The following is a 15,407-nucleotide window of genomic DNA, read 5'->3' as shown; positions in this document are numbered from 1 at the left end:
ATGGTTTCACTCAATACCACACTATATCATCCCTATTCTTTTCTCCTTCTGGGGATCCCTGGACTGGAAAATATGCATATGTGGATTGGGTTTCCTTTCTTTGCTGTGTTTATGACAGCTGTGCTTGGAAATATCAGCATCCTTTTTGTGATTCGGACTGAGAGTAGTCTCCACCAGCCCATGTTCTACTTCCTGGCCATTCTATCATCTATTGACCTGGGTCTGTCCACATCCACCATCCCCAAGATGCTTGGCATCTTCTGGTTCAACCTGAGAGAGATCACTTTTGAGGGCTGCCTCATCCAGATGTTCTTCATCCACCTGTGCACTGGCATGGAGTCGGCTGTGCTTGTGGCCATGGCCTATGATCGCTATGTGGCCATCTGTAACCCTCTGCGCTATACATTGGTGCTGACAAACAAGGTGGTGTTCAACATTGCATGGATAATCCTGCTGAGACCTTTGTCTTTTGCCATACCTTTTGTTCTACTCATCCTAAGGTTACCATTTTGTGGTAACCAAATTATTCCACACACTTATTGTGAACACATGGGTATTGCTCGCCTATCCTGTGCCAGCATCCGGGTTAACATCGTCTATGGCTTATGTGCCATCTCTATCCTGGTGTTTGACATCATTGCCATTGTTATTTCCTATGTCCAGATCCTTCGTGCCGTATTTCGACTCTCTTCCCACAATGCCCGGCTCAAGGCACTCAGCACCTGTGGCTCTCATGTGTGTGTCATGCTGACTTTCTATACCCCTGCGTTTTTTTCATTCATGACCCATCGTTTTGGCCGGGATATACCACGCTATATTCACATTCTTCTAGCCAATTTCTATGTAGTCATTCCACCTGCCCTTAACCCTGTAATTTATGGTGTCAGAACTGAACAGATTAGGGAACAAGTGTTGAAATTTTTTTCCAAGAAATAAAACATATCTTTGGTATTCATAAAGAATAATGTTTAAGAACTATGTGGCACTAATTTTCTGTGTTCAAATGGGAAAGAAAACATCTGGAAATTGTTCAGCATATACTAGAGAGAATTGTCAATGACAATTCTTTGGTCTATACAACTTCCTTCTCCAACCCACATATGGAAAGTTAAGCCCATGTCAAATGGATAAATAAAAGTCATCTATGATTTCTTCCATCTGTGTTGTGTAGTTCTTGATTTGACTCTCTGCTTGGCTACTGCTACTATTATCATATTAAAATGCTACTTATTTGTGAATACTGATTTTAGAACCTGAAACTTTACAGAATTTATTTAAAAATTCTAAGAGTCTTTTGGAAAAATCTTTAGGGTTTTTTAGATATAAGATTATATCATTGGGAGAGAGGGATAGTTTGACCTCCTCTAGTCTGATCTGGATATTTTTTATTTCTTTCCCTTGCTTGATTGTTCTGGCTAGGACTTCCACTACTATGTTGATAGAACTGGTCAAAGTGAACATCCTTGTCTTGTTCCAGGTCTTACGGGGAATATTTTCAACTTTTCACATGTAGTATGATGTTTATTGCAGCACAACTTATATCTGCAAAGATATGGCATCAACATAAGTGTCAACTGATGAGTGGCTGAATAAAATGTGGTACATATAGAGGGTGACAAAAAATGTATACTATTTTAACAGATGAAAAAATTATGTTACATTTGTAATACTCAAGTTATGTTTGACTTCTGAAATTACAAGAGGTGCTCAACATGACTTGTATTCATCTTTTGCTATTGGTATATATTATTAAAATCACACACATACACACATACATATACACAGAGAGAGAGCAAGAGAGAGGAAAGAGAGAGAGAGAGAGAGAACTACTCAACCATAAAAAGGAATGAAATAATGTCTCTTACAGCAACATGAATGAACTAGATACTATTATACTAAGTGGAGTATCTCAGGAATGGAAAAACAAATATTACATATTCTCACTTATAAGTGAAAGCTAAATGATGGGTATACATAGAAGTGGAATAATGGAAATTGAAAACTGAGAAGTAGGAAAGGTGAGATAAGAGTGAGAGATCAAAAATTACCTCTTGTACACAATGTACACTATTCGGGGACAGGTACACTAACAGTCCTGACTTCAACACTATACAATTCATCCACATAAAAAAAATACTTTTATTTCCCAAATACATTGAAATAAAAATAATTGAATAAATAAAAGTGTTTTTTCCTTTGTTTGGAAATGATTCAGATTCCTTATGTGGAAGAAAACTAACACTTTATTATTTAGCGACACATTGCTCCCATTATGACTGAGTACATCATAGTCACAGCCAGTTTAAAGCAACGCAAAAAAATGCAAAGAAACAAACAAAGGAAAACTAGAAAGCCATTCATACTATCAGTTTAATCAAAAAACACTGTGTCAGCCTGATTAATGCTGGTCCAAAAATAATAACACTGGAATAGTTTATAGCCTGGACTTACTATCAAAAATAATGTTATTTTTTAATTTTCCGTGTTAATGTCAAAAGACATGAAATTGATAACGTGAATATAATCATGTAAAAAGTTGTCGATTTTCCACCATAAATAGAATAGAAAAGGAAGGCAAGCTTGGTTAATATGTCATTTTTGAAAAAGCATATTTTATTGTTTAGTTGGTGGACAAGTTTTTATAAATTTTATCTTACTGATACTTTTTTGTAATCTATTCTTGTCCAAACAATTTTATCTACGTGTTTTTGCTACCCCATAGAAAAGCTTGAATGTCAAAAGCCCCAATGATGTTCCAAGTCTAGCACTACCTAAGTGATTTGGAGTTGATGTTTGTTTGTGTTTTTTTTTATTGCAACTGTAGCTAACTTTAGTTTTAGTGATAAAACTCAGTGTTTTCTCTTGATCTTTGTGACATCATTGACATTATGCATGAAATGGATACAAGGGAAACCATGCTTGTGAATTCTGTAAAAATTTAACTTTCTAGCATTATTTTTATTGCTGGACATCTCAGAATTTTTAATTTACAAATACTCATTTGAAATTTTAAGACAAGATTGGCTTTGGAGTGTTCATTTAAATCATCCCATGAAGCTCATAATCTACAGAATGCACTTTGGAATAACAACCTACTTATTATTACAATAGGGAATATGATGTTGCAAATTCTTACAGTCAGTGTGTGCTAACTAACATTGGACCCTGAACTTATAGCTCTTTGGAAAAAAATAGTTATGTTGTGTAATAATAGGCATTAAAATTATATAATTATGGAGTTTTCCCTATACCCCTATTGTGAGACTCAACTCTTAATTTATTGTGTTGTGAGACTCAACTCTTAATTTATTATGTTGGGCTTAGCCTTCATCTAAGGTGACACCATATTCCTGGGACTTGGAGGTGAGACTTTCTCAGTGAATAATTCTGTCTTTTCTCAAGGCGTAGAAGATTTCAGATGATCCTAAATCTTACCATGGTTACTAGGTTTGTTCCTGCCCTTTTCTCTTAGCATCAATGGGTCTTCACCATTTTCACATATAATCTTCTTCCAATAGATGAAGACTTTAGATTCACTAAATGTGGAAAAGCTAAAATCCTTGTCTCTAAGAGACAGGATGTCCACCCATCCAGAAAACAAAACAAAAGGCATTCAAAATTAGAAAAGAGAAAGTCAAATTGTTTTCTTTCCCAGATGAATGGTAGAAAAACTTAAGGGCACTACAAAAAGAAACTTAGAACTGATAAATGAATTTAGTGAAGTTGCAGAATACAATATCAAGATACAAAAATCAGTAGTGATTTTTGACAACATTAAAAAATTATCTGAAAAAGACATCAAGAAAGCAATTCAATTTAAAATAGCTATAAGACTCAGGAGGCTGAGGCAAGAGAATCACTGAAGGTTGCTGTGAGCTGTGATGCCACAGCACTCTACCGTGGGCAATAAAGTGAGACTCTGTCTCTAAAAAGAAAGCTGCAAATATATAAAATACAATACCTCAAAACAAATTTTAGCAAGAAGGTGAAAGACGTCTAAAATTAACATTACAAAACTCTGAAGAAAGAAATAGAAAAAGACAAATACTTTGGGAAAACATGCAAATAAATTAGAAGAATTAATATTGTTGAAATGATCCCTCTACCCAAAACAATATACATATTCAATGTCATCCCTATCAAAATACCAGTGGCATCTTTCATAAAAACAGGGGGAAAAAGTTCTAAAATTTGTATAAAATACAGAAGACAATGAATAGCCAAAGCAATACTGAGCAAAAGAAACAAAGCTAGAGGCATCATACTACTTGTCTTCAAAATATACTACAAGGTAAAGTCTCCATCTTTCTTTAAGGCTGCATAATATTCCATGGTGTATATATACCACAATTTATTAATCCATTCGTGGATTGATGGGCACTTGGTCTTTTTCTGTGACTTAGCAATTATGAATTGGGCTGCAATAAACATTCTGCTACAAATATCTTTGTTATGATGTGATTTTTGGTCTTCTGGGCATATGCCCAGTAGAGGAATTATAGGATTGAATGGCAGATCTACTTTTAGATCTCTTGTTCTCCAAACATCTTTCCAAAAGGAATGTATTAATTTGCATCCCCACCAGCACTGTAGAAGTAAATGTTCCCTTTTCTCCACATCCATGCCAACATCTCTGATCTTGGGAGTTTTTGGTCTGAGAAGATGCAAGGAATAATTTCTATTCCTTTAAATTTACTGAGGTTAGACTTGTGACCTAAGATGTGATCAATTTGGAGTATGTTCTGTGGGCTAAGGAGAAGTATGTGTATTCAGTTTTGTTGGGATGAAATATTCTGTAGATGTCTGCTAAATCCAAATTTTGGATGGTTAGGTTTAAATCTAAAATTTCTTTGCTCAGCTTCTTATTGGAGGATTGATCCAACACTGCCAAAGGAGTGTTGAAATCTCCAACTATTATGGAGCTGGAGGAAATCAAGTTGCTCAGGTCTGTTAGTTTCTCTTATAAATTGAGGTGCATTTTGGTTGGGTGCATAGATATTAATAATTGAAATCTCATCATATTGAGTATTACCCTTAACAAAAATGAAGTGACCATTCTTATCCTTTCTTACTTTTGTTGGTTTAAAGCCTATTGTATCTGCAAATAGAATTGCAACACCTGCTTTTTTCTGATTACCATTTGCCTGAAATATGGATGACCATCTTTTCACCCTGAGACTATATTTATCTTTTAAGGTAAGATGTGACTCTTGTATGCAGCAAATATCTGGCCTGAGTTTTGTATCCAGTCAGCTAACCTGTGCATCTTTAGAGGACAGTTTAAGCCATTCACATTAATGGAGAATATTGATAAGTCTGGTAAAATTTTGGGTATTGAGTTTTTTGAAAGTCCAGTGGACATTTTTAATCCTTTTGCCACTGTGGAAGTTGGAATTTGATCAAAAGTTTCTTAGTGAGTTTACTTTTGTGTAGAGGATTGGGCTAGTCATTATGGAGGATAGGTCTGAGAATATCCTGAAAAGCTGGTTTGGTTATGGCAAATTTCTTCAACATATGAATGTCCTTAAAGTATTTAATTTCTCCATCATAAATGAAACTCAGTTTAGCTTGATACAGGATCCTGGGTTGAAAGTTATTTTGCATTAGGAGATTAAAAGTCTATTACCACCCTCTTCTGGCTTGATAAGTTTCAGCAGAGAGATCTGCAGTCATTCTAATATTCTTTCCTTTGTAGGTAATGTATTTCTTACGTCTGGCTGCTTTCAGAATTTTCTCCTTCATATTAACTTTAGTGAAGTTAATTATGATATGCCTGAGGGATGCCTTATTCGAATTAAGTCATGCTGGGGTTCTGAAAATCTGTTATCTGAATTTCAGAATCTCAAGGCATGTCTGGAAAATTCTCTTTCATAGTTTCATGGAGAAGGGTCTCTGGGCCTTGCGAGGCCACTTCATCACTTTCAGGGATTCCAATGAGGTGGATATTACCCTTCTTTGAAGTATCCCAGAACTCTCTGAGAGAATGATCTGTTTTATTCTCCATTTCTCTTCCTCTTTGAGAGTTTGGGAGTGTTCAAAGGCTTTGTCTTTAATGTCAGAAATCCTTTCTTCTGTTTCCTCCATTCTGTTACTGAGAGATTCTGCTGTATTTTTCAGATCTTTGAGGGCTGCAAATTCTTGCGGCAGTTTGTCAAAACCTTTGGTGGTTTTGTCTTTAAATTTGTTAAATTCTGGGGGGCGGAGCAAGATGGCAGCCGAGTAACAGCTTCCTTGCATCTGGGCACCGTGAGTCTGGGGAGATAGGACTCCAGGCATCTCTGGCTGGTGGGAACTGCCTATCATCACTCCTATGAGGATACAGGGAGTCAGCGAGAGACTTCTGGACCCCAAGAGGAGGACTAAAACAGTGGAAAACCGGCAAGTGGTCACGTGTGTTCAACCCGTCTAAACCCGCCCACAACTGTAAGTTCAGTAGCAGCGAGACTGCAAACCAGAAAGGCCTTACCTGTGAACTGTTTTGATGTCCTTGGACTTGGCACTGAGTTGAACTGCCCTGGGGAAGGCCTGAGTGGGAGTGCGGAGAACTTTGGCCGTTGTCTAGGGCCCCAGTCTGAGCCGCTGAGCCAGACGGAGCTAATAGTGTTTGGCGGTGGGTCACACGGATCCATTGTCAGTGATCTGCCCCGGCAAGCTCCGCCCTCAGGGTCACAGAGCTAGAAACGGGTGGGAGCTGGTAACCCAGCAACCAAGTAGCCTAAGGGTGGGGTCTGAGCCGCCTTGCAGCCCTAACCCTCAGGGGCAGAGTGAGACCGGTTTTGGCACACTGAGTAAGTGGATAGCCACTTCAGCAGCGATTCCAGCGAGAAAGCTGGGAAAGCTTCTGCTCAGCAAGTTTACAAGTTCAAAGTGCCTTTTAAGTGGGCTGAAGAGAGATTTAGGGTGTCTACCTGCTGGGGTTTGAGAAATCGGCAGCCTCCAGTCGTATCGGAACTGTGACTAACATCCCATACCCCAAAAGACCACGTGTTGCCCAGACAATATTCATCAACATATACAAACTGCTTTGTTTTTGGTTGTGTATTTTTTTTTCTTTTTTCTTTTTGTTTGGTTGGGTTTTTTTGTTTGTTTATTTTGACGTTGTTGATGTTCTTTTGTTTCTTAATTTCAATCTTTTCCATACAGATCCCTTTTTCTTTCTCAATTTTTCTAGTTTAATTATAATTTCCCATTGCTGCCTTTTTTAATAACTACAACTTCATTTTTGCTAGTGTTTCTACCGCTATCACTTGGTTTTTCACCCAATTTTATCGCCATAAAGTTTTCTGTTTGCTTGTTTTGGTTTGAGTTATAGCATTTTTGTCTTTCCTCTCTACTTGGTGGAGGTGGGGTACTGTGTCTGACCAGGTTAGCAAAGAGCTGCTGACCTCAAGGGAACCACCCAACTGGGCACCCAACCCCCAGAAGGTGGGGTTTTTTAAGATTGTGTCAAAGTACCCTACTGTAAACCTATATTACCCTGTCTCCCTCTTTCTGTGCCTCTCTTCTTTTTGTCAATATTCCTTATCCCTACCCCCTCTCCTTTCTCTATCTTTCATTTTTTTCTTATCACTCGGTCCTCCTTTCTTTCATCCCTTTTTTGCTCTTCAACCTTCTCACCTTTCTGGTCCTGTAACCCTTAGTCCACAGGCACGAGAACTTAAAGAGCAAGAGGAAGTGAAAGGAAAATTAGGGCAAGGAAACAGATAAAAGAAATCACTCATGAGGAAGAATCAGCAGAAAACTCCAGGCAACATGAAGAACCAGTCCAGAACAACCCCGCCAAGGGACCATGAGGTAGCTACTGCAGAGGATTCCACCTATACAGAAATGTTAGGAATGACAGAAAGGGAATTTAGAATACACATGTTGAAAACAATGAAAGAAATGATGGAAACAATGAAGGAAACTGCTAATAAAGTGGAAAATAACCAAAAGGAAATCCAAAAACAGAATCAAATCAGAGATGAACGATATGAAGAATATAAAAAGGATACAGCAGAGCTGAAGGAAATGAAACAGTCAATCAGGGAACTTAAAGATGCAATGGAAAGTATCAGCAACAGGTTAGACCATACAGAAGAAAGAATTTCAGAGGTAGAAGACAAAGTTTTTGAGATAACTCAGATAGTAAAAGAGGCAGAAAAGAAGAGAGAGAAAGCAGAACGTTCACTGTCAGAATTATGGGACTTTATGAAACGTTCCAACATACGAGTTATAGGAATTCCAGAAGGGGAAGAAGAATGCCCCAGAGGAATGGAAGCCATACTAGAGAATATTATAAAAGAAAATTTCCCAAACATCACCAAAGATTCTGACACACTGCTTTCAGAGGGATATCGGACCCCAGGTCGCCTCAACTCTAACCGAGCTTCTCCAAGACACATTGTGATGAACCTGTCCAAAGTCAAGACAAAAGAAAAGATTCTGCAAGCTGCCAGGAGTAAGCGCCAGTTGACCTACAGGGGCAAATCCATCAGAGTGACCGCAGACTTCTCTAATGAAACTTTCCAAGCAAGAAGACAATGGTCATCTACCTTTAATCTACTTAAACAGAACAATTTTCAGCCCAGAATTCTGTACCCTGCTAAGCTAAGCTTCAAAATTGATGGAGAAATCAAATCATTTACGGATATACAAACATTGAGGAAATTCACCACAACAAGACCAGCTCTACAAGGAATACTTCAACCTGTTCTGCACACTGACCACCACAATGGATCAGCAGCAAAGTAAGAACTCAGAAATCAAAGGACAGAACCTAACCTCCACACTGATGCAAAAGATAAAACTAAGCAATGGACTCTCACCAAATAAGACGAATAGAATACTACCACACTTATCAATTATCTCCATAAATGTTAATGGCTTGAATTCCCCACTGAAGAGACATAGATTGGCTGACTGGATTAAAAAACACAAGCCATCCATTTGCTGTCTGCAAGAAACACACCTGGCTTCAAAAGACAAATTAAAGCTCCGAGTCAAGGGTTGGAAGACAATTTTTCAGGCAAATGGAATTCAGAAGAAAAGAGGAGTTGCAATCTTATTTTCAGATACATGTGGATTTAAAGCAACTAAAGTCAAAAAAGACAAAGATGGTCACTTTATATTGGTCAAGGGAAAACTACAACAAGAAGACATTTCAATTCTAAATATCTATGCACCAAATTTAAATGCTCCCAGATTCTTGAAACAGACCTTACTCAGTCTGAGCAATATGATATCTGATAATACCATCATAACAGGGGACTTTAACACACCTCTTACAGAGCTGGACAGATCCTCTAAACAGAAATTAAACAAAGATATAAGAGATTTAAATGAGACCCTAGAACAATTATGCTTGATAGACGCATATAGAACACTCCACCCCAAAGATAAAGAGTATACATTCTTCTCATCACCCCATGGAACATTCTCCAAAATTGATCATATCCTGGGACACAAAACAAATATCAACAGAATCAAAAGAATTGAAATTTTACCTTGTATCTTTTCAGACCATAAGGCACTAAAGGTGGAACTCAACTCTAACAAAAATGCTCGACCCTATCCAAAGGCATGGAAATTAAACAATCTTCTGTTGAATAACAGATGGGTGCAGGAAGAAATCAAACAGGAAATCACTAACTTCCTTAAGCATAACAACAATGAAGACACAAGCTACCAAAACCTGTGGGATACTGCAAAAGCAGTTTTGAGAGGAAAATTCATCGCTTTAGATGCCTACATTCGAAAAACAGACAGAGAGCACATCAACAATCTCACAAGAGACCTTATGGAATTGGAAAAAGAAGAACAATCTAAGCCTAAACTCAGTAGAAGAAAAGAAATCTCCAAAATCAAATCAGAGATCAATGAAATTGAAAACAAAAGAATCATTCAGAAAATTAATGAAACAAGGAGTTGGTTTTTTGAAAAAATAAATAAAATAGATAAACCATTGGCCAGACTAACTAGAAATAGAAAAGTAAAATCTCTAGTAACCTCAATGAGAAACGATAAAGGGGAAATAACAACTGATCCCACAGAGATACAAGAGATCATCTCTGAATACTACCAGAAACTGTATGCCCAGAAATTTGACAATGTGAAGGAAATGGATCAATATTTGGAATCACACCCTCTCCCTAGACTTGGCCAGGAAGAAATAGACCTCCTGAACAGACCAATTTCAAGCACTGAGATCAAAGAAACAATAAAAAAGCTTCCAACTAAAAAATGCCCTGGTCCAGATGGCTTCACTCCAGAATTCTATCAAACCTTCAAGGAAGAGCTTATTCCTGTACTGCAGAAATTATTCCAAAAAATTGAGGAAGAAGGAATCTTCCCCAACACATTCTATGAAGCAAACATCACCCTGATACCAAAACCAGGAAAAGACCCAAACAAAAAGGAGAATTTCAGACCAATCTCACTCATGAATATAGATGGAAAAATTCTCAACAAAATCCTAGCCAATAGATTACAGCTTATCATCAAAAAAGTCATTCATCATGATCAAGCAGGCTTCATCCCAGGGATGCAAGGCTGGTTCAACATACGCAAGTCCATAAACGTTATCCACCATATTAACAGAGGCAAAAATAAAGATCACATGATCCTCTCAATAGATGCAGAAAAAGCATTTGATAAAATCCAGCATCCTTTTCTAATTAGAACACTGAAGAGTATAGGCATAGGTGGCACATTTCTAAAACTGATTGAAGCTATCTATGACAAACCCACAGCTAATATTTTACTGAATGGAGTAAAACTGAAAGCTTTTCCTCTTAGAACTGGAACCAGACAAGGTTGTCCTCTGTCACCTTTACTATTCAACATAGTGCTGGAAGTTCTAGCCAATACAATTAGGCAAGACAAGGAAATAAAGGGAATCCAAATGGGAGCAGAGGAGGTCAAACTCTCCCTCTTTGCTGACGACATGATCTTATACTTAGAGAACCCCAAAGACTCAACCACAAGACTCCTAGAAGTCATCAAAAAATACAGTAATGTTTCAGGATATAAAATCAATGTCCACAAGTCAGTAGCCTTTGTATACACCAATAACAGTCAAGAGGAGAAGCTAATTAAGGACACAACTCCCTTCACCATAGTTTCAAAGAAAATGAAATACCTAGGAATATACCTAACGAAGGAGGTGAAGGACCTCTATAAAGAAAACTATGAACTCCTCAGAAAGGAAATAGCAGAGGATATTAACAAATGGAAGAACATACCATGCTCATGGCTTGGAAGAATCAACATTGTTAAAATGTCTATACTTCCCAAAGCAATCTACCTATTCAATGCCATTCCTATCAAAGTACCTACATCGTACTTTCAAGATTTGGAAAAAATGATTCTGCGTTTTGTATGGAACCGGAAAAAACCCCGTATAGCTAAGGCAGTTCTTAGTAACAAAAATAAAGCTGGGGGCATCAGCATACCAGATTTTAGTCTGTACTACAAAGCCATAGTGCTCAAGACAGCATGGTACTGGCACAAAAACAGAGACATAGACACTTGGAATCGAATTGAACACCAAGAAATGAAACTAACATCTTACAACCACCTAATCTTCGATAAACCAAACAAGAACTTACCTTGGGGGAAAGACTCCCTATTCAATAAATGGTGTTGGGAGAACCGGATGTCTGCGTGTAAAAGACTGAAACTGGACCCACACCTTTCCCCACTCACAAAAATTGATTCAAGATGGATAAAGGACTTAAATTTAAGGCACGAAACAATAAAAATCCTCAAAGAAAGCATAGGAAAAACACTGGAAGATATTGGCCTGGGGGAATTCTTCATGAAGAAGACTGCCATGGCAATTGCAACAACAACAAAAATAAACAAATGGGACTTCATTAAACTGAAAAGCTTCTGTACAGCTAAGGTGACAATAACCAAAGCAAAGAGACAACTCACACAATGGGAAAGGATATTTGCATATTTTCAATCAGACAAAAGCTTGATAACCAGGATCTATAGAGAACTCAAATTAATCCACATGAAAAAAGCCAACAATCCCTTATATCAATGGGCAAGAGACATGAATAGAACTTTCTCTAAAGATGATAGACGAATGGCTAACAAACACATGAAAAAATGTTCATTATCTCTATATATTAGAGAAATGCAAATCAAAACATCCCTGAGATACCATCTAACCCCAGAGAGAATGGCCCACATCACAAAATCTCAAAACTGCAGATGCTGGCGTGGATGTGGAGAGAAGGGAACACTTTTACACTGCTGGTGGGACTGCAAACTAGTACAACCTTTCTGGAAGGAAGTATGGAGAAACCTCAAAGCACTCAACCTAGACCTCCCATTCGATCCTGCAATCCCATTACTGGGCATCTACCCAGAAGGAAAAAAATCCTTTTATCATAAGGACACTTGTACTAGACTGTTTATTGCAGCTCAATTTACAACCGCCAAAATGTGGAAACAGCCTAAATGCCCACCAACCCAGGAATGGATTAACAAGCTGTGGTATATGTATACCATGGAATACTATTCAGCCATTAAAAAAAATGGAGACTTTACATCCTTCGTATTAACCTGGATGGAAGTGGAAGACATTATTCTTAGTAAAGCATCACAAGAATAGAGAAGCATGAATCCTATGTACTCAATCTTGATATGAGGACAATTAATGACAATGAAGGTTATGGGGGGGTGCAGAAAGAGGGATGGAGGGAGGGGGGTGGGGCCTTAGTGTGTGTCACACTTTATGGGGGCAAGACATGATTGCAAGAGGGACTTTACCTAACAATTGCAATCAGTGTAACTGGCTTATTGTACCCTCAATGAATCCCCAACAATAAAAAAAAAAAAAAAAAATTTGTTAAATTCTTCAGACAACTTTTGAATTTCTCCTCAGATTTCTAATTCCGACTTTTGAATTGCTCCTCAAATTTCTAATTCCAAATTTTCCTCCATTCTTGTTTGCAATCTTGTTTGCAATTCAAATTCTGAATTCAATTTCTGACATTCCGGCCAGCTGTTTATGAATGGGATCTTCTGTTGCATCTGCCATATCTTTTTTTGGGGGGGTTGATCTATTCTGGTTATTCATATTAGCAGAGATTTTTCCATTGGTTTCACTGCATGATTGTTTTACACTGTTTGATTTTTCCCCTGGAGCTTTGTTGAGGACCCGTACAGTGCTGTACAGTGCTGTCTGGTGTGGTGGGGCTAAGTGGTTCTGTCGTGTTTTCAGCTGGTCTCTGTCTGACCCTAGCGAAACACTTACTCTGGGTTGAAGTCTCAGCTGTGTAGAAATACCAGCAATGAAGTCACCCCGCCCTCACACGCAACAACTGGAAAAGGAAAATCAAAGCTTCCTACAACCACATACCCAGGGCACCACCTGAATAGTCCTCTGGCAATTGGCTCAGTTCAAAAGGTCCAAATCAATTGTCTCAGTCAGCACCTGTCTCAGTTGGGAGAGTTTAAAAGGTCTCTGGCAACTGGATGACAGGGGTCTTGTGACTACTCAGATATGGCTTGCTCTGGTGCTCTGTGGAGTCAGGAGGACCCACCCAGAAAATAGATCAGTCTGGGAAGGTTGATGCCTCCTTCCCCACCTTGTACCTCTGTCACACCAAGTCACTGATAGCCTGGCAGGGCTGTGACCCATTGCCTGCAGTGAACAGATACTCTAGGGGTTTGCACCTGCCAGAATCACAAAGAAATATATTTCTGCTCAGCCAGGCTGCTGTTCTTTGCCTCTATCTAGCAGGGGGAGGTGAGGCCTGACAACCTCGGTTGCTTGATGGAGGCTGTGGGGTGTTCACTCAGTTCCAGTCCCACTCCCGATTGTTGTTACTGACAGAACAGAACAGAACAACTTTGCAGGAATTTGTTTCTGTCCCTGATAAATTCCCTTGCAGAAGAGAAGCTGTTTTGAGTTCTCAGAGACTGCACCTCAGGCCCTGTCTTTGCTCCTGCAGGTTTGTGTTCAGTTATCTGTTAGTTCTAGCCTCCTGTCTTCCTTATATGTACACCATGGAATATTATGCAGCCTTAAAGAAAGATGGAGACTTTACCTCTTTCACGTTTACATGGATGGAGCTGGAACATATTCTTCTTAGTAAAGTATCTCAAGAATGGAAGAAAAAGTATCCAATGTACTCAGCCCTACTATGAAACTAATTTATGGCTTTCACATGAAAGCTATAACCCAGTTATAACCTAAGCATATAGGTTATATGTATATATAACCTACCTATATAACCTAAGCATATAGGTAGGTGGAGGGAAGGTGATTTGTGGGATTACACCTGTGGTGCATCTTACAAGGGTATATGTGAAACTTAGTAAATGTAGAATGTAAATGTTTTAACACAATAACTAAGAAAATGCCAGGAAGGCTATGTTAACCAGTGTGATGAAAATGTGTCAAATGGTCTATAAAACCAGTGTATCGTGTTCCATGATCGCATTAATGTACACAGCTAGATTTAATAATAAATAAATAAAATACTCAATACAAAAAAAATATACTACAAGGTATTTTTTTTTCCAAAGAAAGCATGGTATTTGATGAAAACAGAGTAATGGAACAGAGTAAAACCACAGAAATAAATCCACATATTAACATCCAACTTATTGTCAATAAAGATGCCAAAACATATGTTGGAGAAAGGGTAATTTCTTCAATGAAATGGTTTTCAAAAAACTTGATATCCATATGCAGAATGACGACATGAGACCCCTATCTCTCACCATATCCAAAAGTAAACTGGCAATGTATTAAAAACACAATGTAAGACATGAAATTGTTAAACCAGTTGAAGAAAACATGGGAAAACACTAAAGGATGTGGATTTGAACAAGATTTTATGGATAAGATTGTGAAAGCACAGCAACAAAACCACATACTGACAAGTGGGATTATTACCTCTCCCACCAAAAAACAAACAAACAAACAAAAAAACCTTCTGCACACACAATAAAAAATAAAAACAGCAAAGAGATAACACGTAGTATGTAAGAAATTATTTATAAACTATTCATCCAACAAGTGACTTATGTAGAGAATACAAAAGGAACTCAAGTAACTTAGTAGCAAAAGCAAAAGAAAAAAAAAATTTCATTTCGCAAATGGCTGATGGATCTGAATAGACTTGAAATAAAGAAAGTATAATATCTCTAATAATAAGAAAAATATAAATCAATACCAAATGAGGTATTATTTTCACCTCTGCTAGAATGAGTATTACAAAAACAAAGACAAGAAATAACAAATGCTGGCAAGAATGCAAACAAAAGGTAACTCTTATACATTGTAGGTTGAAATCTAAATTAGTATTGCCCATTATGGAAAATATTATGAAGGTTTTGCAAATAAACTAAAATTACAACTGCCATATAATCCAGCAATCCACTACTTGATATTTATCTGAAAG

The 15,407-nt window shown here is 37.8% G+C and overlaps 1 protein-coding gene across 1 annotated transcript; it reads left to right on the top strand.

Moving 5' to 3' along the window:
* On the top strand, nt 1-936 carry LOC128565536 (olfactory receptor 52E1-like). The gene has a single exon (XM_053562048.1). It carries the CDS (start codon nt 1-3, stop codon nt 934-936), a length of 936 nt encoding a protein of 311 aa, XP_053418023.1.
* Nucleotides 937-15,407: the final 14,471 nt, after the last annotated feature.

Source organism: Nycticebus coucang, chromosome 14 (assembly GCF_027406575.1).
Source record: "Nycticebus coucang isolate mNycCou1 chromosome 14, mNycCou1.pri, whole genome shotgun sequence".
In the NCBI taxonomy this organism is placed as follows: Eukaryota; Metazoa; Chordata; class Mammalia; order Primates; family Lorisidae; genus Nycticebus; species Nycticebus coucang.
This window is presented reverse-complemented; position numbering and strand designations above follow the sequence as displayed.

Excerpts from the sequence above, each read along its gene's own strand:
- LOC128565536 (XM_053562048.1), top strand. The coding sequence starts at position 1 with ATGGTTTCACTCAATACCACACTATATCATCCCTATTCTTTTCTCCTT.